Source organism: Rhinopithecus roxellana, chromosome 16 (genome assembly GCF_007565055.1).
Source record: "Rhinopithecus roxellana isolate Shanxi Qingling chromosome 16, ASM756505v1, whole genome shotgun sequence".
Lineage (NCBI taxonomy): Eukaryota > Metazoa > Chordata > Mammalia > Primates > Cercopithecidae > Rhinopithecus > Rhinopithecus roxellana.
In genome coordinates, this window is record NC_044564.1 from 47,483,788 (window position 1) to 47,511,184 (window position 27,397).

Sequence of the window (27,397 nt, forward strand, 5' to 3'; positions counted from 1 at the left end):
CCCTAACAATCTGGTAAATCTACTTCCTACTGTTTATAAATCATTTGAGATCTGAGCCATCTCTTCTTTCACACAAAGTGGACAATCAGAAGTACCAAAGTTCTGCCCATTGGGAGGATTTCTGTTTGCTGTGGTTTTCACAGCCATCCCTGAATGAATCTGTGCTACAGAAGCCAGCATACCTGGAAGACCTATCAGTAAACTAGACCCATTTTCCTCCATCAAGGGGTCACAGAAATCTTCCCCTGGGGCCATGTGTATGAGGTGAGGAGGGCAGTGAAGCAGAGGACCAGGCAATGCAGGAGGCCAGGCCATTTGCTTGTGCAGTTTGCTTCACTCATGTAGGTTCAGGAGCCAAGTACACTGCACAAGCAGGTTGATTGCATGTATCCCGTTTCCATGGGAAATGTAATAAAAGAAAAACTTCGGCCGGGCGCGGTGGCTCAAGCCTGTAATCCCAGCACTTTGGGAGGCCGAGACGGGCGGATCACGAGGTCAGGAGATCGAGACCATCCTGGCTAACACGGTGAAACCCCGTCTCTACTAAATGCAAAAAACTAGCTGGGCGAGGTGGCGGGCGCCTGTAGTCCCAGCTACTCCGGAGGCTGAGGCAGGAGAATGGCGTAAACCCGGGAGGCGGAGCTTGCAGTGAGCTGAGATCCGGCCACTGCACTCCAGCCCGGGCGACAGAGCAAGACTCCGTCTCAAAAAAAAAAAAAAAAAAAAAAGAAAAACTTCAGCCAAATTCAATTTAAAGAAGTTTTATTGAGCAATGAACAACTGGCGAATCGGGCAACCCCCAGAATCACAGCAGATTCACAGAGACTCCAGCGCAGCCACGTGGTGGAAGAAGATTTATAGACAAACAAAGGGAAATGACGTACAGAAATCAGCAGTGAGGGACAGAAACAGCTGGATTGGTTACAGGTTGGCGTTTGCCTTATTTGAACACAATTTGAACACTTAGCAGTCTATGAGTGGTTGAAGTATGGCTGCTGGGATTGGCCAAGACTCAGTTATTATTACAGGCACATACTCTTAAGTTAGGTTTTCAGTTTTGTCTGACTATTAAGCTAGGTTACAGTTCATCCACAAGGACTCAAATATAGAAGTACGGAGTCCTTCTCAGGCCATATTTAGTTTGCTTTAACAAATGGAATGCTGCTGCACATATAAACAGTTTTATGGTTCAGAGGATATTGCCATGCATGGTGGGTAGTCTGGGTCACACAAATATAGGGCAGCCCATGATAAGGCTTTCAGGCTCTACCAGGGTGCAGGAACAAGCCAGAGCCACCTTCCAGTGGTAATAATCACCAGCAGGTCATGAGTTTCCTATTGAGGATTGCCAGAGGCTCTATAAGACACCTCTGTTGGTCAAAGGTATTTTGAGTATCATTGAGTCTGTGGGGTCAGAAGGCTCAAGTGACAGGACAGCTGGCACCACAGCCTGGATCTGCCTCAGAACCCTTTCATGCTCTGTATCCCACTCCAAACTGTCAGCTTCGCAGCTTCCTAGGTGATGGGTTCAAGCAGTAGGCACAAATGTGGCTTGTTGCTTCCGAAATCTAAAGAAGCCCCACAAATGTTGTGCCGCTTTGTGGTGATCAGTGCAAAGCAGGGCAAGTTACTTCTCACTCTTAGAAAGTGAGAGATGTACCCCAGGCTATTGCACCCCTCAAAACATTAGACATACAGCAGGTTCCTGAATGTTCATGGACTCTATCTCCTATCCTCTGGCATGAATGTGACTTACTAAGACATCTAGGGTACTCGCTACTTCCTGTTCCCCAGTTTCAGTTAGCGTTATGTCATCATTGTAAAAGATGACAGTGACACGATGTAGAGTATCAAGTTGATTACAGGCCCTTTGGACTGTTTTATAACAGAGACCAGGAGAGTTCATGTGGGCTGGAGGCAACTAAGTAAAGGTATAATGTTGCCCTGCCTTGAAAATGTGAACTTCTTCTGATTTTTGTTAATTATGAGAATGGGGGGAAAGGAATATGCCAGGTCAATGACTGCAAATGGACACTAGGGCCGTATTGATTTGTTCCAGTAAAGATACCGCATCCAGATCATTGTTATGTTTGCCGTCACCATCTGTTAAAGTTTGCAGTGATATCCAATCATTTTCCATAACCTGTCTGACTCTTACACTGACCGAACAGGTAAGTTGAATGAGCATGTGATAGGGATCAAAGCAGTGCATCTTTAAGAGTTCGATGGTGGCACCAACCTCTGCCATTCCCCTAAGGATAGGCAATTGCTTTCAGCTTACTATCGTGAAGGAGGGTGGTGATGTGGTTCTAGGGTCTTGACTTGGCCCTTTCTACCATAGTAACTTTCACTCCATAAATCAGGTAACAAATATGGGCATCCGCCTATGACTAAGCATATCTAGCCCCACTGTATATTTTAAGGCTGGGAAATAACCACAATGTGGATCCAAGGTCCTACTGGACCAATGGTAGGATGAACCTGGGTCCAGACCCCAACAGTTTTCTGAATGGTGGACCCCACTGGCATTTTTCAGGTCTCCTAGGATAAATGTCAGTTCAGAGCAAGTATCTAGTAACTCCTGAGAGGGTGTGTTATTTCTCTTTGCTCTATGTATAGTTTCTTAAGTAAATGGCAGTAGGTTCTTCCAGGGAAGAGGAGATGGATCATTCATGATAAACAACTATGCCTCTACTATAACATCCGTCCTCAAAGGATCCAACCTTTTTCTCTGTGGATGGGCTTTGGCTTAGATCTGGGACCTAAGAGGCCAGGATTTCTCATTAGATAGATCTGAGGTTTTCCCAGTATAGCCCCAATTTTTTCACCTGTATATATCAAGAAGAACTTCAGTAGTGACCACATATTTCATTTCAAGAGATCCTATGATCATTTAGTTATTGCCACAGATGCCTGTGGGCCAAAAATCTCTAATTACCTCTGTCTCTGTGGCTTACTGTAGCCAGCATACTCAACTGTCTTTGACAGTTAAACGCTGCCATTTGGCTTCAAGCCTCTGGGATCCCATATTTCCACGAAATCAGAAAAACCAGTCCTTTTGCAATTTTCCCCAAGGTTATCTCTGGCCTCTCAAGGACAGTCATCACCTTTTCAAGCAGGTTGGTATCTTCCCACTGATGCACTTCCTGCTGCTTTGGTGACAAGCAGGTGAGAGAGTGGCTGATTAGTTGTTTGTAATAGAGAAGCACTGCTCTTTGGTATGCCAGGGAAGTTCCAGCATTTTGACCTAATTAACGATAGGCCATAAGCAGGTCATGAAACTGACTCAAACAAGAGTGTGCATCAGAATCCCCTGGACAGCTTGTCAAAACACAGATTCCCGCGCCCTACCCTGTAAGTCTCTGATTCGGGAGATCTTGGCTGGGTTCTGAGAATTTGCATTTCTGAGTTCCCAGATGATGCCAACACTTGTTTGGGAACACAGTTTGGAAGCCTCTGTTTGATATTTCAATCTCATTATATCAGAGGCCTAGAGAAGTTTTTCTCAATCTTTAATATGCACACAAGTCACCTGGGAGGCTTGTAAAATACAGAGTTTTGCTTCAGTAGGTCTGGGGTGGATTCTGAGATTCCAGGATTCTATTCATCTCCCAGGTGATGCCGCTGCTGCTGATCCACAGACCACACTGAGTATCGAGGCTCGAGGCCATGAGTTCAAGCTCAATTAGCCAAGCTAGCAGACCATTAATGTTCACTCCTGAGTGGCCTATGCAGTACATTAAATTCCAACCCATCTCTGTGGGTGCGGCTCAGTAAAGCCATATATTTTATTTCCTGTGTCTAACATCCTTAGGATTCACTACCCCATAAGGGCTCCCCAGGCTCCTGACAATACAGTTTGGTACAATCCTGATCTAAACTTCTTTCTGGGTACAGGCTATCACTACTCACTTCAGGACTTGTAATTCCTTTCAGTAAAGGCCTAGTAGTAAAGAGGGGCAGGTGTTGGGTGGAGGGAGGTCCTGAGGGGCACTGGCTCAGCTTGTGTGACAACTGCCCCAGGTGCAGGTATTGGAAGAATTCTGATGTAGGTAAGAACTGCTTCTCTCAAACAGTGGAGGCAGAGCTCCCTCCCATAGCTAGGGAAGTCCAAGGGAGTCAGGAGTTTCAAAATTCTGTTTTACCCACATTGATCCAACCCGTTTTAAGCTCCACTCCTCTACCAGTGCCCTCACCTTGGCAGAAAAGGCCTAGTGAAGTTGTTGTGCAACCCAATTAAATGTTGTTACAATGCTCAGCATTAGGATCTGGACGTGGCCCACAGCGTCATCTGCTCTGTGAGAATAGGAGACACTTCATCCTTCAAAAGCTGCCACCCAGGTTTTCTGATTATCCACTTACAATCTCAACTGCAAACTCGCAGTTTCATTTTTCCTTTATTCTTCACATACTTTCTTGCACTGTCCAAAGAAGCCAGGTGGTCCCATGGTCTATGTAATCATTACTAATCACCATAATGTCAGTGCCACAGTACTTGATCTCCCAATGCCTTGTCCTCTTCCTGCTCTTCATTTCATGCCCACACAGTGATAATGTGAATAACCGTGATGCTGCCCTATGGCAGGGGTTATCTGTGTCGCATTTACTACTGGCGAGGAAGTAAACGGGCTATCCAAACCAAGATTCCCAATCTGAGTCTTTCTCCTGGGGCACCTGTAGTAGCAATTTCTGTGTCAGTCAAGATCCCAGAAAGAGGCTGGGTGCGGTGGCTCACACCTATAATCCCAGCACTCTGGGAGGCCGAGATGGGTGGATCACAAGGTCAGGAGTTCAAGACCAGCCTGGCTAAGATGGTGAAACCCCGTCTCTACTAAAAATACAAAAATTAGCCAGGCATGGTGGCAGGTGCCTGTAATCCCAGCTACTTGGGAGGCTGAGGTAGGAGAATTGCTTGAACCAGGGAGTCAGAGGTTGCAGTGAGCTGAGATCACGCCACTGCACTCCAGCCTGGTGACACAGCGAGACTCCATCTCAAAAAAAAAAAAAAAAAAAAAGAAAGAAAGAAGAAAAAGAAAAAAAAAAATTCCAGAAAGAAATAGATGACATACTCCAATCGGATAGCTTAAAGAGAGTTTAATAAAGGCACTATTTACAAGGATATGAGTAGGGCATAGGGAATTCACTAAGCGTGGTATAATTACCCCGGGGCTAGTAATAGCATGGCACCATTACCACCCAGCATTAATGTTAAAATAGAGATCATAAGATTGATAGAACAGACTCTTTGTGGCAATAAAATACCAAATTACAAACAGGATCTAGGCTATGCCAGGCAAGAGTTAAGTCATGCACTCCTACACTTAAAGGATCAACTGTGCTCTCACTGCCACAAGGGTTTTCTTTTTCTCTAGCAGCTAAACAAATGCTAGTCTTGAGATAAGCAATTGTAAAAAAAAGTTGCAGCTCACGCAACCCTGACTAACTGAACCCCTGTTGCACCAGCCACAACTATAGCCTTGATTGGACAAGAGACTGGTTTCAATAACTTTCCCCTGGTAAGAACACCGATTATGGACTGGTTCCGGCTGGTTTACAGAGGTTGTGCATTTGTGTGCATTCATGTCCTGAAAAGACCTGATGTACAGGACCTAATTTTTAAATGTTATGTATGTATAGGGCCTAACATTTAAATGTTAAGTCTCTACCCTAAAGTGAACATGGGTTGTACATAACCTACGTGTTTGTTCAATATGCATGCGTCAGGACTACTTTCATGAATATTTATAATCGTCCTGTAGCCTGTTGAACATGTATGTTTAGCCAACCCATTCATCATAAAGCTCTTACCCCAATTCCTCCTCCTTCGAAGTGCCTATCTCTGGTCTTGCCTGGAGGCTGTGCTTCCCAGCCTGCAGGATGCCACCTTGAAAGCTATAACTCCTTATAAGAAATAAAGTCTCCTCACCTTTCCAAACTTGTAGATTTGAGATTTTTTTTAAAGTTAACAGGTGGCATGTGCCTGTAGTCTCAGCTACTCGTGGAGGCTGAGGTGGGAGGATCCCTTGAGCCCACAAATTAGGAGTTTGAGTCCAGCCTGGGCAACATAGCAAAACCCCATCTCTTAAAAAAGTTTTTTAATCTCAAAACAACAACAAAAACTGCCCTATATGTTCTACCCAACTCCAACAGAATGACATCAAAGTAACTGGAACATAATGGCACAGAGTACAGCATTTCAAAAGACAGTATCAGGTAAAACTGACAGCATTTAATACAGTCCGAATTGAACAAAGATTTCTGCTCTCTTTGAATGATTTCATAGGTAGACATCGGCCAGTCCAGCCTGTGCTTTTGATGAACAGTGCTTAAGATGTGCTCCCTTAAGTGAGGTCATCCAGCCTGTGGCTTTAAAGTGATAGCTGAGTGATGGATGGTAATTTCCCATCTATTATGATAAGACTCCCTTTCCAAAGGATTTTTCTGCATTCTGCTAAGTGGCTCTGGTTTTCATTTCCCTAACACATTTTTCTTCCCTGAATGCCTTTCTAATATGCCTTGTTTAAATAGTCAGTGGCTTATTGCAATTTGCAGGGACTTGTTTCTGCCTGCTACAGAATGATTTTTTTTTAAAATGTCACCTTGATTTGTTAGGACGCATTTGACCTCCTGTCACTGACAGGAGAAGGGGTGAGGTCTTTTTCTGCAGATAGTAAAGAGCAGGCAGTTTTATTTCTTAGATCCTATTACAAGATTTGAGGAGTAAGGAAGAGATAGCAGATGGTTTTAAAGAGATTCAATCACCCACGGGTATTGCTGCAGAATGTGGGTCCTGCCAGCATGCAAATATTCAAAACAAACTAAACGTTTAAATAAATAGAGACCATGCCATTACCTTCTCAATTTGGGATCATAGACATTGATACATACATTTTAACTTAATATCAACATGAAATCAAAGTGCTATGTTCATCTTTTAGTGACCACAGATGGTACAAATACCAAGGTAGATGGCATATATACCAAGCGATAGTGGGCTGGGGTACTGGTCACTCTACCTGAGGATTACATTTTATTTTTTTGTAAATCTTTATTACTAACGAGTAACACATATACAGTAAAGTGTGCAAATTTAAGAGTATAGCTCAGTGTATATATATATGTGCAGTGTGTGTATATGTAAATAACTATTATCAGATCAAGAAGTAGAACATTTGTAGCACTCTGGAAGGCTCCCTTGTGCTCTCTTCTAAGTATCACCACCCTACCCTCAAGGGTAATCACTGTCCTGACCTCAATCACCATAGACTAGTTTTACCTGTGTTTGATTTTCACTTAAAGGAATGATACAATATTATTTCTTTTGTGTACACTTCTTTTTGGTTCATTATGTTGTGAGATTCAGCCATGTTATAATGTGCATCACTTGTTTATTTCTTTTTATTGCTAAAGAGTATTTTATTGTAAATATATATCACAATTCTTTATTCTTTCTGTCATTTGTGGGCATTTAATTTATTTGAGTAAGTGTAACAGGCTGCAAATGAATATTTAGCAAATTGCACTCAGATTAAAAGAACAAAATAATCTCTTATCAGAAGTTAAGAAATACATTTTCCTCCTCCTCATCCACATCCAAAGACAGTTTTGAAAATGCCTTTTCTTCTCTATTATAGCAACACCTAGTGGCTTGAGAAGGCCAGGTCTAGAGGTATGCATTTACAACTGGGAAACACTGACTTTTAGTTTTGAAGAGCTCAGATAGCACCTAGACGTCCGCTATAACCACGTAACAATGGACCCCACCTGAAACCCTTTAAGTCAGAATCTTTGGCGGAAGAGGCCAGGATTGGTAGGTAATAAAAGTTGCCCAGATGATTTTAATGTGTAGCCAAGGCTAAGAACTACCTATCTAGACCAGTGGTTTGCAAACTTTTATCAAATAATCAGAATCGCGTTTCAAACACAGATTGCTGGGCCCCACCCACAGAGTATGTTTCAGTAGATCTAGGGCAGAGCCCAAGAATTTGCATTTCTAACAAGTTTCCCAGGTAATGCTGATGCTGTTAGTCCAGAAACCACATGATAAGAACCACCAATCTAGACTAAGTCTGTTATTTAACGCAAGAAAAAAACTGCAGGCCAGACAGTTGAAGCAATTTGCTAGAGTCATGGAGTTAGATAGTGACAAAGTTATAATTAGAACATAGGCTTCACAATTACTTTCCTCTCATCAGATATACGCAGGCTTGGATACTGCTGAATGTTATGCCATTTGAAGTTATGTAAAAAGATCACTCACCCACAACAAAAATGTAAAACAAATAGATGTTTGGAGAGGTGGGTGAGGTAACTTTTCCATAAATGTATTTGCAAAAACATAAGCATCCTGAGAAAGTGGAAGCAGAGCACATACATTAGGACCAGCACTTGATAAGGACAAGAGGGATGGGAAACAGGCTGTGGAGTTCCTTTCGGCAGCCTGAATGTTAATCCCTGCTTAGGAAAGGGTGCATCTGTTTTCATCATGCCTCTCTCTCCTCCTCTCCTCCAGTGACCTCCTAAAGGCAGAGCTGCTGCAACCTGCCTGGCCCATGTGGTGGCAAGTCACCCAGTCAGGAGACACTCTGGCCAGTAGTTTATCTCTTTCTTCCACGTCCCTCCCATAACACAAGATGTACTGTGTTGCTGTATTTTCCCATGACTCCTAAATCTCACTCACACTTGCCCCTTACAATAAGATTTTCCCAAATATGGCTGGCTTGTCCCCAGCAGTTGTGGCTCACATCTGCCATTTAGACAGCCCTGTGCCTGAGTCTGTAGCGCAACAGCTGTGTGGCTGGGTGTGAGCCTGTCCTCCTAGCTATGCTAGGCATGCTGTAATGACACAATAAACTGGCAGCTTGGACCTTTGCCTGCTGAGCCATTTTAGCCTGCCTTAGTGGCTCTCTGAACTGTATCAGGGTGTCACATGGCAGGAGAGCTTTGCCCGGGGAGCTGGGTAATCTGTATTTTAAATACATGTTACAGGTGATTCTAAAGTACACTTCTGGGAAGTGTGGACATTTTCAGCTCAGGATTTAGGAAGGAACTGATTTATTCTACCAATGGGAAAAGAAAAGAGAGAAAGGAAACTGCATCAACTGGAGATTGCAGGTGCAGGGCATTGTTATGCAAGATATTTAAAAATTGTTTTCTGCAGGAAAAAAACTGATGAAGATTAATTTTTGAATAAGGACATATGCAAAGACTTAAGGACTGTCTGCTATGGAATAAAAGGCAGCCAGTCTAGTGGTGGACAAGAGCAACTTGAGGAGGGAAAACCCCAAACAGAACAAAACAAAGAGGGTCTAGAATATACTAAAACAACCTCTGCAACTACAGTCCTTACATCAACATTTTCTTAGGAAAAATCAGACTAATACCAGAATTCACATTTCGGCTTTGATGGTTTGCTGTATAAACAGTTTTCATCATTAAAGGAAGGTCTAGTTATTATTTGGTTTCTTTCACGAAGTCCCTGATTGAATTGCCTCCTCCTTCCAGCATGTTTATTTATTTACATACACAGAGAGACACAAGTACAGATATACATATATCCTATTACCGGCATCTCACGTTCACTTAAAGATGATGAAAGCCATTTCAATCACAATCTCAGGGGATGCCACTTCCCTTACCTCCCCTGTCACGTTGGACATACCCACAATAGACCCAATACAGAAGAAAACAAAAATTCTTAAAAGTTCATACTGACTTACCTATTGAGGCAATGTACCAGACTACATGCTCTTTACATGCCTTCCAATTCTAAAAATCTATAAGCAATCACAACTGCACACACAACGGGTGCTCTATAGTTTTTGTAAATGATGTAGTACGTGTCCAGACGTGGCAGCAGACAGTCTTTCAGGCTTCAGGAGTCCAAACCTCTGTCAATACCAGGATTGTTATCCACACTGTTAGTTTCTTAATGTGAAGGATATCTTAAAATTGATGTATAACACATTACAGACTGCAAGAAAATATTTCCAAATTATAACTGATAAAGGACTTGTATCTAAAATATATATAAAAGACTCATAACTCAATAGTAAGAAAACAACCCAATTTTTAAAATGGGTGACACATCTGAACAGACATTTCACCAATGAAGATATAGGATTGGCTGATAAACACATGAAAAGATGTTCAGTCGCCCGGGCATGGTGGCTCACGCCTGTAAGCCCAGCACTGTGGGAGGCTGAGGCGGACGGATCACGAGGTCAGTAGATGGAGACCATCCTGGCCAACATGGTGAAAACCCGTTTCTATGAAAAATACAAAAATTAGCTGGGCATGGTGGTGTGTGTCTGTAATCCCAGCTACTTGGGAGGCTGAGGCAGGAGAATCACTTGAACCTGGGAGGCAGAGGTTGCATCGAGCTGAAACGGCATCACTGCACTCCAGCCTGGGCGACAGAGCAAGACTCCATCTCAAAAAAAAAAAAAAAAAAAATTCTCAGTCAACATTATGAGTCATTAGAAATATATAAATTAGGCCAGGCGTGATGGCTCACACCTGTAATTCCAGCACTTCAGTAGGTTGAGGTGGGCGGATCACGAGGAGTTTGACACTGGCCTAGCCAACATAGTGAACTCCCGTCTCTACTAAAAATACAAAGATTAGCTGGGCATGGTGGTGTGTGCCTGTAATCCCAGCTACTCGAGAAGCTGAGGCAGGAGAATTACTTGACCCAGGGAGGCAGAGGTTATGGTGAGCCAAGATCCTGCCACTGCACTCCAGCCTGGGCAACAGAGTGAGACTCCATCTCAAAAAAAAAAAAAAAAAAAGAAAGAAAAGAAAAGAAATATACAAATTAAAACCACAGTGAGACTTCACACACACTAGAATGACAATAATGAAAATGCACTGACAATTACAAGTGTTGGTGAGGATCTGGAGCCGCCTCAGTGTGGAGTCCTCACAAAGCTCCAGGACTGTAAAAGGGTGCAGACATTACCATAAGTTTGGTAGTTCCTTAAAAACTAAATATGAATTTACCACACAATCCAGCAATCTAATCTCCCTGTTAGGTATATATCTCCAAGAAAAATGAAAACATATGTCCACACAAAGACTTTGCATGCAAATATTCACAACAGTATCATTCATAATAGCCCAAAGTGGAAACAATCCAAATTTGAAGGGGTAAACAAAATTAATATGTCCATACAATGGAATACTATTCAGAAAAAAAAAAAGATGAACTATCGGTACATGTTTTAACATGGCTCTGCTTTAGAAATGTCACGTAAGGTGAATGGAGCTAGACTCAAAGACTACATTTTTATGATGTCATTTATATGAAAGGTTCATAAGAGGCAATTTTATGGACACACAAAGATTAAGTTGCTTGGGGCTGGGGAGTGGGAATGGGGAGTGGCTACAAATGAGCATGAGGGATCATTTTGGGATGATGGAAATGTTCTAAAACTGGATTGTGATGATAAATGCACAATGCTTGTATATTTACCAAACCATTAAATTATACACTTAAAGTTGGTGAGTCTCATGCATGTAAATTATGCCTCAATAAAGCATTTTAAAAATATAGAGACAATTATCACTATGAAAAAAGCTTTCATACAATTTAACTGACTTTACAGCACAATGAAAGCTGGTATTTTTATCAGTAATTCCCAACCATTTCCAGGCCAAGAATCCCTTTTTAACAGCAAAAAAATCACAGCCCCACGATAGTTAAATTGAACCTTAAGCATAAATTGAAGAAATACATAATTTCAGGAATACCGTGATAATTTTAATTGAATTTGGACTTAACTAATCACATCTACTACATACAAAATAGTATATAAATAGCAAGATATAGTAATCCGTCTACCAACAATGTTAAGTGCAGATACAGATTCACCAGCTCCTCCATACAGGTGGGGTCTCACTTAAGGGACAGTGATCCCTGAGTTGAAACTCCTTCTAAAGTTTCCATCTCCTTAATGCAGCAGTGAACCAAGAAAAGCAAAATTGCTGCTTTAAGTTCAATTCCATAATGTTTTTACTCATCTCTGCAATTAGTTTACAGCTGGGAAGAACATGATTTATTTTTCGGACTAGAAGCATGTCCCCTGTGTGGGCAAAATTTACTTGACAAGTGGATCATAGAAAAAGAGGATGCTGTATGACTGGAAAAATATACAAAGGTCGACTGGTTAGATGCTGGTCCAAACATACTATGGAGCTGTTTTGTGGATTCCTGATTTGTCTCTAATCTATCCCTTAGGGCCCATTTCAGTTGTACCTGCTTGTGTAACCACACAGCTACAATGTAAACTTTGTATCAAATGTTAATGACCCTGCAGAGACAGCCTGGCTCCTCACCGTGGCTTGCTTGCTCTGCGATTTTCAATTTCTGTAGATGTCCTCTCACATTTTCGGACAGTAGTATAGCATCATCAAGCATTTCCAGCATTACCAGTTGAGGATTTCCCATACATAAATCAATTAATAGAATCTGAAATGTACTATTTCCATGGCCAAGAAAGGGATTCCAAAATTGTTTCCAAATTATTTATGAAACACTTGTTTGTTTCAGTAAGTCTTGTTTTTGTCACTGTCCACTGGCAGCCACTCACACTGCACCTGCCTCGTGTCAGCTGGCAGCCACAAGTGTTGCAGAGACGAGAAACATAGGAGAAACTTATTTTTAAACAGTGTGTAACTGTTCAGTTACATTTCTAAATAGTAAGCTCAGAATGTTTTTGGGTGAAGTATATAATATACTATTCTCCCTGTGTTTCCAGATTACTCATTAGATGTTTTTCCAGAGTCACAATTGGACCTATTGCCTTAAATTTAGAGTACTTTGCCAGAAAACATATTGAGTGCAGTATACTGTTTGGAAGTGTAAATAACATAGTTTTAAAAATCATTTTATTTTATGTTTCCTGACTTTGCGGACATGTTGTAATATCCTCTGCTAAGGGATGTCAGTTTTGTCCTGTTCTAGACCATCTTTTCTAACCTCAGCTGGTCACAGCAATTTCCCCAGAGCCAATTCATTTCCTGTTTCAGTTATTTAGGTCATTGTTCCCATGTTATGATTTTTCTTCATAATGACAAAAGAAATAAATAACTCTTACAGAGTAAAGAAAAAATATAGGCCAGGTGCAATGGCTCACACCTGTAATCCCAGCACTTTGGAAGGCAGAGGTGGGCGGATCACTTGCAGTCAGAAGTTCGAGACCAGCCTGGCCAACATGGTGAAACCTCATCTCTACTAAAAATACAAAAATTAGCTGGGCATGGTGGCGCACGCCTGTGATCCTAGCTACTCTGAAGGCTGAGTCAGAAGAATTGCTTGAACCCGGGAGGTGGAGGTTACAGTGAGCTGAGATTATGCCACTGCACTCCAGCCTGGGTGACAGAGTGAGACTCCATCTCAAAAAAAAAAAAAAAAAAAAGAAAAAGAAAAAGAAAAAATTCGTCACAAATAAATTTGTAACTATATTAAACAATTACGTAAAAATAAAAAGTGGAATATACAAGATGATACTGAATTATGCTAAAAATTTATTTGTAATTTAAAATGCAAATTTAGAATTTAAATAAAAGTTCAGTGTAATGGAATATGTTTTTCTAATTCACTTTCCATTTTTAGTGCAATTTTGTAATTTTAAAATATCAATTTTTTGATCACTTGTTTTACTCCAGTTCCTTGTTGGTGTCTGTGATATCAATTACAGTTAGCAATGGTTATAGTTTTGACAAAGAAACAATGGACAGCTTATAAAGTTGTTACTGTCAATATTTTTTCTAAAGCTTGCTACTGCACTCACACGTTTATGGGTGGTATTATTTAAGGGTCTATAACTCAACAAGTATTAAACACTGTGAATAGCAAGCCTGACTTTCCTGTATAAATGTTTTCATTGGAGGGGTTTGCTTCTGCTCTTTCAGTGTAATAGGAATTCTATCTCCAGGTTTTTTTCTTTTACTTCCATCCAAGAGTTTCAAGTTTACCTGATTCCTACACCCACAAAACCCCCTAGGATGATTTGAAAGGAATGTCTCAACCAAAAAGTATCAAGAAATGTTTATAAACATCATGAAGAGAGTACCTACTCTGTTTTCTACATATTTAATACTCACAATAACTTTACACTGTAGAAATTACAGCCCTCATTTTTCAAAGAAAGGCATACACAACATAACTTAATGAAGGTAAAGAAATGAGCCCGGGGTCACAGCGGTGAGATTCAGATCATTCTGCCTCAGAATGGTTTTATCTACTACTCTTGCTAAAGTCAAGATTTATGTTGTTTCATTTTAAGGCATGGATTTTACAACAATACATTACTAATTTATTTTTAAAAGTGTTATTACTTTTTAATTGAGGTAAAACTGACATACAACTAAATAAACCATTTTTTTTTTCCTTGAGACGGAGTCTCGCTCTGTCGCCAGGCTGGAGTGCCGTGGGGCAATCTTGGCTCCCTGCAACCTCCGCCTCCTGGGTTCAAGCAATTCTCTTGCCTCAGCCTCCTGAGTAGCTGGGACTACAGGCATGTGCCACCATGCCCAGCTAATTTTTATATTTTTAATAGAGACACGGTTTCGTCATGTTGGCCAGGAAGGTCTAGATCTCTTGACCTCATGATCTGCCCGCCTTGGCCTCCCAAAGTGCTGGGATTACAGGCCTGAGCCACCACGCCCAGCCAAAATAAACAAATTTTAAGTGCTGAATTTTATATTTCTGTACCTGTGTAGCCACTACCTGGATCAAGACACAGATTATTCCAGCATTCCAGAAGTTTCTCCTTATATGCATTCCCAGTCAATATCACTTCCCCAAAGATAACCACTATTCTGATGTCTATCACCGTAAGTTCCTTAAAACAATTTCTGAACTTTGCATAAAGGGGCCCATAAAGTATTTTTAAAAATGTTAGTTACAACTTATGTTGAATTCAAAGACATTTGATTTACTTTAAAAATGAAAAACAGTGACCGGGCGCGGTGGCTCATGCCTGTCATCTCAGAACTTTGGGAGGCTGAGGCAGGCAGATCACCTAAGGTCAGGAGTTTGAGGCCAGCCTGGCCAACGTTGCAAAACTCTGTCTCTACTAAAAAACACAAAAATTAGCTGGGCATGGTGGCAGGTGCCTGTAATCCCAGCTGCTTGGGAGGCTGAGGCCGGAGAATCTCTTGAACCTGGGAGGCAGAGATTTCAGTGAGCCGAGATCACATCACTGCACTCCAGCCTGGGTGACAGAGTGAGACTCCGTCTCAAAAAATATAAAAGTTCATTTAAAATAGTTAAATGATTTACATATAAATGTTTAACATTAAAATTTAATCCATATACTTCAAATTAACATTGCTAGAGGTTACAGAACTGTCTAAACCAAGTTTCGATGAAATATTGTACCACTTAGTCAACTTCTGAGCACTTAGATCCTATTTGTGTTTTTACAACCAATATATTTTTAAACCCTCCTTATTAATACCAATTAACTACCAACTATAAACAACATTCTATGATAACGCAAAGAACGCATTTCCTTTGTAAGGAAGCTATTTTTAGATTATGAACTTTTCTTAATTTTTAAGGTTATATAGAAATAAAAGATGCAACTGCATATGTAATTGTGGTTTAATTCCTTGAAAAGACTACTTCCTTAAGAAGTCTTATGTATGAGATTTGGGAAGGTATGATTTTTTTTCAGTAGGTATAATGATTGACAAAATTGTGGGACTCACTAGCATAGATGAGGAAGTAGTTCCAACATACCCCCATATGCCATCAGTGTAGCCAGTAAAAATTGTGGAAAATGGTCCTGTAACATTCAGTACTGGTGACAAATCTGAATAATACGAGAGAAAAAAATTCTATGCCACAATTACAGGGTAATCATTCAATACAGGACTAATGTTACGAGGAAAGGAGAAGACCTAGGAAGAGGAGTAAAAGGAAGGGACAAAGATGTGTTAAAAGTTAATATTGTTGTAAATTTCACTTAAGAAAAAAGCTTAGGATCATGGAATATTTATAACTTTGCATAAATGTGACATCTACCAGTTTCAATTTTACATTATAAAAGTATAATATGTATAAGATGTATCTTATATAAGATTTAGGTCTTACATCTATAATCTTGTATACATGGTGTATCAATTCTTCTTTTGCAGAATGTAATCAAACATTCTGCATAAGCCTTGATAAGCCTTCATTACTAATGAATCATTTTTTGATACACTGATCTTTCTCTTTTTGCCATAGCATGTAAGTGCTATAAGATAGGATTAAAAAACTTGCTGAGGTATCAGCTGGGAATGCATTTGGCTGAAAGTAACAGAATTTCTAAGTAGCAACAGCTTATGCATTAAATGCCTAATTAGACATGTAATTAACATTTTTTTTTACAACAAAAGAAACTTTATTTAAAAACTTTTTTTTTTTTTTAACAGACACGGGTGCTTGAAAAAGCTCTAGACATGTAATTATCTTACAAGAATTCCAGAGGTGGGTGAGTCCAGGGCTTGTCAGTTCAGCAGCTTCACAATGTCAGGGCTCTGGATCACTGTCTCTGCAGCTCATTTGGTGTTCCTATGATGGTTGCAAGCTCTACACATCATGTTTCCTCACAATCATAATTCAGGTAGAAACAGCCTGTTAGATAAGTGCTTTCTTCTTGTCAGTGAGGTAAGTCTTTCCCAGATGGCCTCAGCAGATTCCCCTCATATGCTGGCTACTCCTAGTTGCAAGAGAGGCTGTGAAAGAGAAAATGTGACAACGGGGGTACTATCTTCTAGTACGTAGAGAAGTAAATAGGCATGGGAATGGCTTTTTGCCATGTGTAGCTAATTGTATTTGTTACAGCTGATGATCAGAATCACCTGAGGAGTTGGAAAAAAAAATCCTGGGCTATATTCCAGACTAAATGAACCACAATATCCCAGGAATAAGAATTTTCTTAAAAGCTCCTCATATAAGTTTTATGATAAGAGCTTTGGAACTTCTATAATAAAGCACTGTAATATTTGAGAATATGTGAACGCAGTCTTCATATCCTCCTGCCAGATATCAGGGTGCAGCAAATCAATGCATTACATTAAAGTGATTCATTTCATTAGAAAAAAACAAAGCCTTCATCTTATTTCTGTATGTCGAGTTATGATACAAACAGCTTTCGGACTAGAAGGGTTGATTCCTAAAAACATATGCAAAGGAACAAAATATAATAAAGTCTGCTTAAAAAACAAAATCTTTCTTAGCACTAAGGAATGAAATGCAGCCATTAATATATGTCACTAGGTGATGCTCTTTGTTAAATTTTTTTCCTGGTGAAGTCATCTGAGGAATTGGCATTCATTCACATGGGAAAGAATTTATAGTAATTCCAATAAGACTTTAATTGACTCCTTAATCAGAAAAGTTAAATAGTCCAGAAAATAAGTTTATATGCAAAAAAGGAAAGCCACACTAATTTACGGGCAGAAAAATTTTTCTTTTTTTTAAGACAGAGTTTCACTCTTGTTCCCCAGCCTGGAGTGCAATGGCGCCATCTCGGCTCACCACAACCTCCGCCTCGTGGGTTCAAGTGATTCTCCTGCCTCAGCCTCTGGACTAGCTGGGATTACAGGGATGTGCCAGCACGCCCGGCTAATTTTGTATTTTTAGTAGAGACGGGGGGTTTTCCATGTTGGTCAGGCTGGTCTTGAACTCCTGACCTCAGGTGATCCGCCCACCTTGGCCTCCAAAAGTGCTGAGACTACAAGCGTGAGCCAACGCGCCCAGCGGGACAGAATATTTCTTTCAGTTGGGCTATATGTTTAGAATACTGAGACTTTCAAATTGTGAAGGCAGTATTTCTATCCATTTTTGTCTCCACTTTCTTTTTTTTTTGTGACAGAGTCTTGCTCTTGTCACCCAGGCTGGAGTGCAATGATCAGATCTCAGCTCACTGCAACCTTTGCTTATTGGGTTCAAGCGATTCTCCTGCCTCAGCCTCCCGAGTAGCTGGGATTGCAGGCACCCGCTGCCACGCCTGACTAGTTTTTGTACTTTTAGTAGACATGGGGTTTCACCATGTTGGGCAGGTTGGTCTCAAACTCCTGACCTCAGATGATCTGCCTGCATTGGCCTCCCAAAGTGCTGGGATTACAGGTGTGAGCCAACTCACCCAGCCTCCACTTTCTTTAATGTCTTGGTAAGATTTTATATTTTTGTTGACAAGAGTTCTTCAATAATTTTTGATCTATTCCCAGGTAATATTTTCTGATGTCACTGAAACGTTATCTATGTCTGCACTTTATGCTGAAATATTTTTAAGCAAATTAGTATTACATCCTTAAGTATTTCAGTATGGTTTTCTAAAATAACATTCCACTTAAATTATTCCCTAATATCATCTATTGTCAAATGTGAAATAGCCAATAAACACAAAGAGGGGCTCAAGCTTATTTGTAATTAGAAATACAAATTATTAAGACAAAGAGATACTATTGCACACAAAAAATTCTGATACCAAGTGTTAGAAAGGATGCAGAGCACTGAAATTCTAATCCATTACTACAAACAAGGGGATAAAATCTCTCTGGAGAAGTTTTGTTTTACATAGTAAAAATGAAGATGCATAGACCCGATTCCCTCTACCACTGCTAGACATATATTTAACAGAAATGCACAGGTCTACCAAGAGACACATATAACAATGTTCATGCTAGTATGTTGTAACAGGAAAATTTTGAGATAACTCAAATGTCTCTCAACATGAGAAAAAACAAACTATGGGACAGATGCGGAGGCTCATGCCTGTAATCCCAGCACTTTGGGAGGCCAAGGCAGGTGGATCACTTGAGGCCAGGAGTTCAAGACCACCTGGCCAACATGGTGAAACCTTGTGCAAAATTAGCCAGGCGTGGTGGTGCAGGCCTGCAGTCCCTGCTACTAGGGAGGCTAGGGCAGGAGAATCTCTTGAACCTGGGAGGTGGAGGCTGCAGTGAGCCGAGATCACGCCACTGCACTCTACCTGGGACACAGAGTGAGATTCCGTCTCAAAAAGAAGAAAAAAAAAGTAAAATAAAAAATAAAATATATGGACTGGTGTGGTGGCTCATGCCTGTAATCCCAGCACTTTGGGAGGCCAAGGCAGGTGGATCACCTGAGGTCAGGAGTTCGAGACCAGCCTGGCCAACATAGTGAAACTCTGTCTCTGCTAGAATACAAAAATCAGCTGGGCGTGGTGGTGGGCACCTGTAATTTCAGCTACGTGGGAGGCTGAGGCAGGAGAATCACTTGAACCCAGGAGGCGGAGGTGGCAGTGAGCCAAAATCACCCCATTGCACTTCAGCCTGTGCGACAAGAGCAAAACTCTTGTCTCAAAAAAAAAACTTAATTAAATAAATAAAATTTAAAAAAAATAAAAAATATATAATAAAAAATTAAAAGACAGAAAACAGTTAAAAAAAAAAAAAAAAAAAAAACAGACCAAGCTAATTTATATTGTTTAGGAGTACAAAGATGGATAGTAAAAAAATTAAGACAATAATGATCAAAATTCAGAAGAATAGTACCAACTTTGGGAAGAAAGATGAACCTTTGCTGAGGGAGAGGCTTGCTGGGGTATCCTGATGCTGGCAGTTTCCTCACCTAGGTGTGTAAATGCATGAGCTTTCCTCTATAATTATTATAAAAAATGCATAAATTTATTATAAAGTATATAAATTATATGCACTTTTTCTGTATGTACATTTCACAAGAGAAAAAACGTCCAAATGTAATGAGATATATAAAAATACAAAGAAGAGGGCCACGTGCGGTGGCTCATGCCTGTAATCCCAGCACTTTGGGAGGCCGAGGCGGGCGCATCACAAGGTCAGGAGATCGAGACCATCCTGGCTAACATGGTGAAACCCCGTCTCTACTAAAAATATAAAAAATTAGCCAGGCGTGGTGGCGGGCACTTGTAGTCCCAGCTACTCGGGAGACTGAGGCAGGAGAATGGCGTGAGCCCGGGAGGCAGAGCTTGCAGTGAGCTGAGATTGTGCCACTGCACTCCAGCCTGGGCAACAGTGAGACTCCATCTCAAAAAAAAAAAAAAAAAAAAATTACAAAGAAGAGTTGCTATACGCTTGTTAAACATTATTTTGAAAAAACTGCTTTTGCTTTATAACACTTAAACATAAGTGACGGCTTTTGCTATGAATCAATTATTTGAGATCATTTATCAAAAGGCACTTACTGAGGACCAATTTTTGAGGCAATATAATGTCATCTTATTTTTACATGAGCTAGTTCTTACACAACCATCAATTCTGAATCTTGTTTAGTTTGGTATTAAGTAATATACACAATTTACATTGTTCATGTATGAAATTTGTCTATTTTTCCATAGCTTCTTCTGATTTCCTCATTAGGATTTCACAGTATCTTTTGGAAAATACTCAAAGCCAAAAGGTGGTCAGAATTTCACATTCTTAAATTTATTTATTTTTTTTTTTTGAGACAGAGTCTCGCTCTGTCACCCAGGCTGGAGTGTAGCCCGTCTTGGCCTCCCAAAGTGCTGGGATTACAGGCGTGAGCCACTGTGCCCAGCCGACTTTTAATACAGTGATATTAATTCATTTGAAGGTCTCCTCCTGTGTCTTCTAAATCAATATCAAAATCTAAATCATCATCACTTTCTTCATTTCTTCTGCAGCTTCTTCTATGGTTGGAACTTAGATTATTTTCAATATGTTCTATTTTTTCTGTTTCTTTATTCAACCTAAAGATGAAAGAAAAAGTTTCTATTTATTTCCCAGGCTTTCATTATTTAACCATGTAGATTGAAAAGACTTTTACCACTACATTTCTTGATTAACAAGAACCTAATGAAGTAAGTATAAAGAAAAAGATCCAACCAGGAGTGGTGGCTCATGCCTGTAATCCCAGCACTTTGGGAGGCCGAGGCAGGAGGATCACCTGAGGTCAGGGGGTCGAAACCAGCCTGGCCAACGTGGCGAAACCCCATCTCTACTAAAAATACAAAATTAGCTGGGCGTGGTGGTACAAGCCTGTAATCCCAAGTACTTGGGAGGCTGAGGCAGGAAAATCGCTTGAACTTGGGAGGCGGAGGTTGCAGTGAGCCGAGATCGTGCCATTGCACTCCAGCCTGGACAACAGCAGCGAAACTCTGTCTCAAAAAAAAAAAATCCTTGAACACTAACTCGAAATCCAACCAATTATAACACTATTGTCACTAAAGTAGGCTCAAAAAAATTAGTACATGATGTCTATTAAAAGAAAAGTTAAATAATGCGTAATTCTTTTTATAATAAATATGAATTTCACAAATAAATATTGTTTTCTTAAAAATATAAAGTTTCACTTTTATTGTAATGATAGAAAAATAATTTTAGAAGTCTATATAAGTTTGACCATGCAACTTAAGTCTAAGAGTTATGGACCATCTCTTAAAAGAAATTCATGTATCAATCACTAAGAGTAAACTTCAAACATAAAAGGAAACACTCACGGAATAACAATGTCTTCTTTCTTTCCACATTTTGCACAAACTTCAAGTTCACAGGCACATGGTCTACACATTATGTGATAAGAATCCTTCACTGTCTTTTGTAAACATTTAACACTAAAATAAAAAATAAAATGTTAATTTATTTGTATTTATTTCAGACTTATTTGGTAAAATAAGAGGATGTGTCTAAATGTATAGTTAAAAAGTCTAACAAGACTGGGTGTGGTGGCTCATGCCTGTAATCCCGGCACTTTGGGAGGCCGAGGCAGGCAGATCATGAGGTCAGGAGTTTGAGACCAACCTGGCCAACATGGCGAAACCCCGTCTCTACTAAAAATACAAAAAATTAGCTGGGCATGGTGGCTCATGCCTATAATCCCAGCTACTCGGGAGGCTGAGGCAGGAGAATTGCTTGAACCCTGCACGTGGAGGTTGAAGGAGTCGAGTTCACGCCACTGCACTCCAACCTGGGTGACAGAGTGAGACACTGTTTCAGAAAAAAACAAAAAACAAAAAACAAAAAACAACAGCCTAACAATCAAAACTCCTAGATTTCAACTTCAGGTGTTTATCTTATGTTACTCTAAATTAATTATATCGCATCTCTAGATAACAGTTTACAGCTGCAGAATAAAACCGCTGGATTTTTTTTTAAGTGTCATTAAAAATGTGTTAAAACAAGATCAATATACAAAACTCAACTGTACTTCTATATACTACCAATAAACAATCTACAAAAGAATAAAGGAATAAATTCAATAAAAGAAGTGCAAGACCAATACACTGAAAATTACAAAACATCACTGAAAGAAACTAAAGACCTAACTATATGAAAAGACATCCCATATTTTATATGAAAAGACTTAATGTTGTAGGCCAGGAGCAGTGCTCAGGCCTGTAATCCCACCAGTTTGGGAGGCCGAGGTGGGCGGATCACCTGAGATCAGGAGTTCGAGACCAGCCTGGCCAACATGATGAAACCCCATCTCTACTAAAAATACAAAACTTAGCTGAGTGTGGTGGCGTGCCTGGGAGATGGGCCACTGCACTTCAGCCTGGGCAACAGAGTGAGACTCCATCTCAAAAAAAAAAGAGACTTAACATTGAGAATATTGAGAAGATAGCAATACTCCCCAAACTGATCTATAGATTTAGCGAACTCACTATTAAAATTCCAGCTGGCTCTTTTGCAGAAATTGACAAGCTAATCCTAACGTTCGTACAGAAATTCTAGGGACCCAGAATAGCCAAAACAATCTTGAAAAGGAACAATAAAATGGGAAGATTCACATGTATTGATTTCAAAACACACTACAAACCTACAGTAACCCAGACTGTGCAGTACTGACATAAGAATAGATGTATATAGGTCATCAGAATAGAATTGGGAGTCTAAAGGCAAAATAGTGGAAATATATTATGGATTTATAGAATATGTAAAAGTAAAATGGAGGACAACAATAACACGAAATTGCCAGGGAGGAACTGGAAGTATATTATTATAAGGATTCTGAGGTACTTATTCTGTATGAACAGTATCAACCAAAATGACAACTTTAGAACACTCTACACAACAAGAGCAACGCATTGTCTTCAAGTATACATGGAACATTCTCTAAGACAGACCATATTCTGGGTCATAAAACCAACCTCAACATATTTTAAAAAAGAAAAAACTGGCTGGGTGCAGTGGCTCACGCCAATAATCCCAGCACTGTGGGAGGCCGAGGCGGGTGGATCACCTGAGGTCAGGAGTTCGAGACTAGCCTGGCCAACATGGTGAAACCCTGTCTCTACTAATAATACAAAAAAATTAGCTGGTCATGGTGGTGCATGCCTGTAATCTCAGCTACTTGAGAGGCTGAGGCAGGAGAATCACTTGAACCCAGGAGACAGAGGTTGCTGTGAGCTGAGATGGTGCCATTGCACTCCAGCCTGGGCGACAAGAGTGAAACTCTGTATCAAAAAAAAAAAAACAGAAAAAACCCTGAAAAGTATACAAAGTATATATCATCTTGCCACAGTTAAATTAACGAAAAATCAATAACAGAAGATATCTAGAAAATGCTCAAATATTTAGAAAATAAACAAAACACTTCTAAATACCCACAGATCAAAGAGGAATTCACACACACAAAAAGAAAATATTTTGATTGACTGACAATGAAAATACAACATCAAAATTTACAAAATGGAGATGAAGACGCCCTTGGGAAATTTATTTGAATACATGGGATTACAAATTATATTAAACAAAAAAGTTATGTAAACTTTTACCTTTAGAAAATAGAATAGTAAATTAAACTCAAAGCAAAAAAAGGGGTGCTATAATAAGAACAGAAATCAATGATACTGACAACAGAAAAATAAAACCAATGCAGCCAAAAGCAAGCTCTTTGAAAAGAGCAATATAATTCATAAACACATACACTGATCAGGATAGAAAGAGAGAACATAAATTACTAACATCAGGAATAAAAGATGGTACAGCACTATAGATCTAACAGACATTGAAAGAATAATAATAAGAGGCTGGGTGCAGAGGCTCATGCTGGTACTCCCAGCACTTTGGGAGGCTGAGGCAGGTGGATCACTTGAAGCCAGGAGATTGAGACCAGCCCAGCCAACATAGTGAAACCACATCTCTACTAAAAATACAAAAAATTAGCTGGGCATGGTGGTGTAATCCCAGCTACTTGAGAGGCTGAGATAGGAGAATCACTTGAATCTGGGAGGCAGAGGTTGCAGTGAGCCAAGATTTCACCACTGCACTCCATCCAGCCTGGGTGTTAAATACAGTGAGTTCTAAGTCTCTCTTCAAAGAATCAATATGTCAATATGTTCAGTTCTTTGTTCTCCATGTTAAAGTTTAACTTCCTCGTTCTCTTCGTCTTCTTGCCCCTAGTTTCAGTAAACGATCTTCCCACCAGTTCTAATCAGTAGTTCACATCTGTTCCCCTAGTCACCTGCTCTGACCCGAGTCACCTTTAGTCACTTGTTCCATAACCATCTTTCCTACTGAAACTGCTCACCCCGCCACTCTGGCTCATACCCCTGCTCTCTTTAAAATAGCCAGTCGGAATTAGCTTAGACTGTGTGGTCCAACCCTAGCCAATAGGGGAATGACACAGTAGTAGAGGCTACCTGCGTCAGGGATGAGAACCCCTTCCCCTCCTTTGTTCAGGTGTGCTCTTGCCACTGCTCCATCCATGAAACGCACGCTTTTGTAGAAGTAAAATTGCCTTGCTGAGAAAATTTATGTCTGAGTGCTATTTCTTTTGTGGCACTGAAAACTTATTTCTAACAAATGACAAAGCAAGACTCTGTCTCAAAAAACAAAGAATAATGAGAAAATTTTAGTATTAACTCTATGCATATAGACCCAACAACTCTGTAGAAATAGCCAAATTTTTGCAAAGAAAGAATATCAAAATTCACTGAAGAAGAAATAGATAAATACTCCTCTATTTATTAAAGAAAAATTTAATCATAACTCTAAAAATACTCTATTTTTTTGGGAAAACTCCAGGCCCAAATGACTTTACTGGTAAATTCTATCAAATATTTAAGAAATAATACTGATCATACACAAATCCTTAAAACAAATAGGAATAAATATTTTTCAACTCATTTGATAAGGCTCTAATATCAAGACGAAAAAAAGCAAACAAGAAAACGACAGATGAGTATTTCTAATGAACAAAGATGTAAAAATCCATGACAAAATGTTAGCAAATCAAATCCAGCAATACATAAAAATCTTGCCGCACACTTGCTCACTCTCTCGCATGCTCATTCTCTTGCATGCTCTCTCTCTCTCTCTCTCTCTCTCTCTCTCTCTCTCTCTATATATATATATATATGCACCAAGTGGATTTATCCTGGGAATACAAGGCTGATTCAATATATTCAAAGGCAATAAATATAATTCACTAAAGCAATGTTCTAAGAAAAACCATAAGATGATGTTAATAGATGTGAAGAAAGCGCCACAAAAATTTAACATCTGTTTATAATAACAACTCTTAGTAAACTATAAACTGAAGGAAACATTCTCAACCTAAAAACAGATAACTACAAAGAACTTACAGCTAATTTCATACTTAATGATGAAAGACTGAATACCGTCCCCATAAGATCAGAAACTGGGCAAGAATATCTGCTCTCACCACTCCTTTTCAGCATCATATTGGAGGTCCTAGGCAGTGCAATAGCAGCCAAAAGAAAAAAAAAAAGAAAAAAAAGAAAGGTCATAGAGATGGGAAAGAAGAAATAAGTGTCTTTATTTAGAAGAAAAAATTATTGTCTATATAGAAAACACCAATGAATCTATTTTTTAAAAGGTACTGGACATAAACAGTGAGTTTAATAAAATCACAATATATAGGGTCAGTAAACAAACATAAACTGTATTTTTATGTTTCTAGCAATCACTAATTACTTTTTATAAGAAAAAGCAAAGAAATTATAACAGCCAAAAGAGTTATGAAAATGGCCGGGCGCGGTGGCTCAAGCCTGTAATCCCAGCACTTTGGGAGGCCCAGACGGGCGGATCACGAGGTCAGGAGATCGAGACCATCCTGGCTAATACGGTGAAACCCCGTCTCTACTAAAAAAAAAAAAAAATACAAAAAACTAGCCGGGCGAGGTGGCGGGCGCCTGTAGTCCCAGCTACTCGGAGGCTGAGGCAGGAGAATGGCATAAACCCGGGAGGCGGAGCTTGCAGTGAGCTGAGAACCAGCCACTGCACTCCAGCCCGGGCGACAGAGCAAGACTCCGTCTCAAAAAAAAAAAAAAAAAAAAAGAGTTATGAAAATGAAAAATGAGGTTGCAGAATTCTCACTACGTGATTTCAAAACTTATCACAAGGTAGTGATCAAGGTAGTATAGTACTGGTGAAAGGACAGACACACAGATCAATGGAATAAAGACCAGAAATAGACCCACATACATATATGACCAACTGATTTTCAAGATAGTAGAAAGGTAACTGAATAGAGAAAAGACAGTCTTTTCAACAAACAATGTTGGAAAAACTGACTATCCCTAAAATTAACAAGAAATAGAACATAAATTCATATATAAAATCAAGAATTATACAGCTTCTAGAAGAAAACATAGGAAGAACTATTTGTGACCCTCAGCTAGGCAAAGATATCTTATCTACAACAACAAAACAATGATCTAGAAAGAATGATTTGTTAGATGGACACTCATCAGAATAAAAAATGTCTCCTCTTCAAAACACACTCTTAATAGAATGAAAAAAACAAGCCAGAGGTTGGCACAACTTATTAAGTATTTTGAAACATCTTAAAAAACATTTATAAATTCTCCAGTCACTACTGGGTATTTTCTCTTGTAAGATTCATGGTGAAAAAAAACAAAATATTTCACCCCAAAATATGCTTCTTTGGTACATTTTGGGATGGCTATTTAGAGGGCCTGCAAACACAAACAGCCAGCAAAGCTGTCTTTTGTGAGGATGATTTGCATCTGCAGAGGAAATAAAGTGAAGTAAACAACAGATATAAACAGGCTTCCTCTGAAGCCCGCCCTTGTCTGGATCTAGGAAAGATCAACTCAGCTCTAAAACTTTACAGGTCTGACAGAAACATTTACCAGAGGCCCTGTGAGGCTACTACCTCTGAAGTTTCATCTGCATAACAAGGCTGCCTTGCCCAGGTTTCTCCTCTCCCCCACTCATAACTGTCTTTCCACAATATCCTGCTTTGCCAAAATCTGAGCCCCCCACTCTTTCTGTAATCTCAAGATAAAACAAAAGTGTTAACCACCTTGCCTTTGAGTTTTTTTTAATACTCATGACTCCTGTGCACATGTATGCACACAATAAAATTTGTATGCCCTTTTCCCTTGTTAATTTATGTATTATGTTTGTTTTATAGATTTAAATTACCAAA

The 27,397-nt window shown here is 39.7% G+C and overlaps 1 protein-coding gene across 5 annotated transcripts in view; it reads right to left on the bottom strand.

Moving 5' to 3' along the window:
* Positions 1 to 7,391: 7,391 nt before the first annotated feature.
* The window catches only part of C16H9orf85 (chromosome 16 C9orf85 homolog), a 74,463-nt gene continuing 54,457 nt past the window's right edge, over positions 7,392 to 27,397 (bottom strand). The window contains exons 3-5 of one of the 5 annotated variants that reach the window (XR_004053998.1): positions 21,477 to 21,590; positions 11,847 to 11,950; positions 7,392 to 10,768 (exon numbers count right to left, since the gene is read on the bottom strand). Coding sequence is in view for 4 of the 5 variants with exons in the window: in XM_010375846.2 (XP_010374148.1) it covers positions 20,576 to 20,726; positions 21,477 to 21,590 (265 nt within the window). In the remaining variant the exon portion in view is untranslated. Of the gene's footprint in view, positions 10,769 to 11,846; positions 11,951 to 16,391; positions 16,729 to 20,065; positions 20,727 to 21,476; positions 21,591 to 27,397 lie in introns of those variants that run through there. The other 4 variants (XM_030919780.1, XM_010375846.2, XM_030919783.1 and 1 more) reach the window with 4 other exon arrangements.